The 3291-nt window shown below is 56.7% G+C and overlaps 1 protein-coding gene across 1 annotated transcript; it reads right to left on the bottom strand.

Moving 5' to 3' along the window:
• Positions 1-1212: 1212 nt before the first annotated feature.
• LOC125549290 (protein JINGUBANG) lies at positions 1213-3001 on the bottom strand. Its single transcript, XM_048712738.1, has one exon. The coding sequence runs from the start codon at positions 2766-2768 to the stop codon at positions 1482-1484; it is 1287 nt and encodes a 428-aa protein (XP_048568695.1). The 5' UTR covers positions 2769-3001; the 3' UTR covers positions 1213-1481.
• Between the last annotated feature and the right edge of the window lie 290 nt (positions 3002-3291).

Raw genomic sequence — 3291 nt, 5'->3', positions numbered from 1 at the left:
GCTTCATTAGTGCCTCGCATAACATCATGGACGATGAGAGAAGAGTCCACACCTTCAAGACATCAAAAGAAACTTTTTCATAAAAAAGAGGCATAAACATCATGTGAAACAATTATCATTGATAAAAATTAAAAAATATACCACTTCGAGGAGTTAAAAGCCCTTTGCGAGACCTATATGATTGAAAGTGATACACAATATCATCATCATCGGTACTTGCAAATACATCTCGTTCAACATAGCAAATCATTCTTCAATTCAGCCAATCATCACTCATTCTATTCCTCAACTCATTCTTGATTATACTGATAAGCTCTTTCCACTGATGTGGTTGCAACAGGCAAAATCTCTTCATGTTCTTTTTCTACAATGTAAAATGAAATTGGCAATTACATTAATTTGAGTTCAACAATGCCCTAGATATCTGACTAGATACAACATGGTATAAATTTCAGTTCAAAGCATCTTGTACAATGATACAACTCATACAAATAGAACATGGTTTAAGTAGAAAGCATCAAGGAGGAAACTGGGGAAGCATCAAGGAGGAACATGGTTTAATGAATCAGCGTCACACGGGCGAACGACGAACAGGACGGCGGCGGCCTACAGCCTGGGAGCAGGGGGGAAGTGGGTGGGCCGGGACGGAGCCACGACGGACGGTGGCGCGGGCGTTGGAGTCCCTGCTGCCGCTGGAGATCGATCGCGCTGTCCGCATGCGCGCGACTTGCGGCGGCCGCGTGAGCGTTTCATCCAATAGCGTTGCGTTATCCTGCTTGATCGTGGGGGACGTTGCCTCCTGCTTGCGTGGGTTTCTCTCTTTTTTTTTGAGACAAACGTGGGTTTCTCATAAGACAGCCCATCTAGACTTTGGGTCTTCTTCTTTTGACTGGTTGCGCCATGGGCCTGCAAAAAAAGCCTATATACTCATAGCCTATTAATTTTTCCACGCCCCGGGCCAGGGCCCTGGGTGCCCGGGGCCCAGTTCCGCCCCTGAAGGAAGGGACCACCTCGGACCGGCCGCCGGTCAAGTCGACGACGACACAATCAGGATAAAGAGAGAGGAGGCGGAATGTAAGGCATTAGTTTGACCAAAGAGTGTCCTAGGTGGCTTTCAAAAAAAAGAGTGTCCTAGGTGGAAGTGGGCTGTTTTGCACTTAAATCTAGTTTTGAACAAAATTTGCCAGGATTTGAGACTTGAGGGACCAAGTGTCTACTTTCGGTGAATTTGAGGGACCAAAACATACTTTTTCCATTAAGAAAACCTATATAGAAAACAAAGTATACTTTACAGTTTACGACTATTTTACACCCAACAACCTATGACTAGTTTGTGTGTCCCTTTAAAATTTAAATCTATAAAACCAAACCCAAAACAATCTGAACAACACCCTTCCTCTGGTAAATTTTACAGACCCAAGAATCCTCTCGAAAAAAATGTACACTCTTCTAGGCAAGCCGGACAAATCACACGCTTCACCTCAAGAACACGCAGGGACTCTGATGGCACCCTTCGTTTCTCGCGGCCGCTCATCGCCGTTGGCACCATTCGGCACCCACCAGACTCTGATGCTCTTGTCCAACCCGCCGCTGTACACCATGTAGCCATTGCTGGCCCTGCACAGGGAGGCCTGGATGCATTTCACAGGGCCCTCGTGGCCTCCGACGGCGCCCACCTTGGCGAGGCCGCCGCATGGCTGCCGGCGCCATAAGCCGATGGTCTTGTCCGCGGAGCCGGTGCACACCAGGTCGCCGGCCATGCACATGCACAACACGGCCATGGCGTGTGCCTTCACGTCGCACGCGAGGCTCCACCGCGTGCCGTGCCGGTGCCAGGCAAGGACGTGCCCGTCCGAGCCGGCCGCATACACGCGCCGCCCCGCGGCCCCAGCGTCGCCGCTCGCCGCGACGGCGTTCCAGGACACGCCGTCACGGGCGACGAGGACGGCCAGGAGGGTGTGCGCGCCGGCGCCGGCCTTGCCCCTCTCCCACGCCTTGACGCGGCCGTCGGCGGAAGCCGAGTACACGACGCCGCAGTCGGCGGCGACGGCGTTGATGGCGTCGTCGTGGGCGCGCACGGACTCGAGGCACCGGAGGTCGGACATGCGCCACACCTTGAGCGTCCGGTCCCATGATCCGGAGTACACGACGCCGTCCTGCGCGGCGACGGCGAGGCAGGAGATGCTGTCGGCGTGCTCGATCCAGAGCCGACGCCCGCCGCGCCGGCCGCGGCGGGGCCCGGCCTGCACGTAGCTGGCCTGGCGGAACACCCGGCCCAGGTAGTCCCTGGTGGTGGGCAGCGCGGCGACGAGCTTGAACGCGTTCTCGGAGCGGCGCGACACGCGCCAGACGCGCACGCGGCCGTCCTGGTGCGCGGAGAACACCCGCCCGCCGGCCGCCGCCAGCGCCTTGACGGCGCCCTCGCCACCATGCCCGAAGCGCGCGAAGAGGCGGAGGTCCGGCTGCTGCCAGGCCACGATGTCGGCGCCCGTGGAGGCGCTGAGCAGGAACTCGCCGCAGAGCGAGAGGCAGGACACGGAGCCGGCGCCCGGGCTGTGCGCGTCCCGCAGCACGGCCAGCACCTTCCACGCCGCCGACGGCTCTCCGCGCGCCGGCGCCGCGTCGGCCGGGGAGGAGGACGCCGAGAAGGAGTGGGAGGACGCCGACGCCGAGAAGGAGGAGGAGGCGGAGGAGGGGAGGGAGGCCGGCCAGGGGAGCAGGGGCTCGGACATGGCGGCGCGTTGTTGGTCCGGCGGCATTGTCGCCATGGCTGGTTCTCTGGACGCACGCCGGGCACGCGGGGTAGGGAGAGAGAGAGAGACGTTGGGCTGGGGAAGGAGGAGTGGCCTGGCTATAATTGCAGAGGAGGAGTGGAGGCGCGGTGGGCGACAGAGTGGCGGGGCTCGGGTTTAAGACGACGACCACCGTCCACCGGCTGCCGTTTCTTTCCAGAAAAAAAAAAGTTTAAAGGCGAGCGGAGCGTGGGTGGGTCGGGGACGAAGGCGCGGTTCAACGGCTACTTGGCGCGGGCGGAGCTGGATCTAGCACATCAGAGAACCGTCAGCTAGCTGCTTCGTGGCCAAGGCTCCCGTTTTCTAGCAACCATTTACTTGCTTCTATTTAATTTCTTTGGAACCAGACAAGTATTAAAAATCTTTCTTCAGCCTTCTGATCTAAAAAACAACGCCATAAACACTTTCTAAATGCATCCTGCACATAAGTCTTCTAGGAATCATTTACCCTCTTCTTCTTTTTTTGCGAGGGCTAGCAACCATTTACTTGTTTTCTTTT

Source organism: Triticum urartu, chromosome 3 (assembly GCF_003073215.2).
Source record: "Triticum urartu cultivar G1812 chromosome 3, Tu2.1, whole genome shotgun sequence".
In the NCBI taxonomy this organism is placed as follows: Eukaryota; Viridiplantae; Streptophyta; class Magnoliopsida; order Poales; family Poaceae; genus Triticum; species Triticum urartu.
The sequence above is the reverse complement of the archived record's forward strand: the minus strand, read 5'-3'. Positions and strand labels throughout refer to the sequence as shown.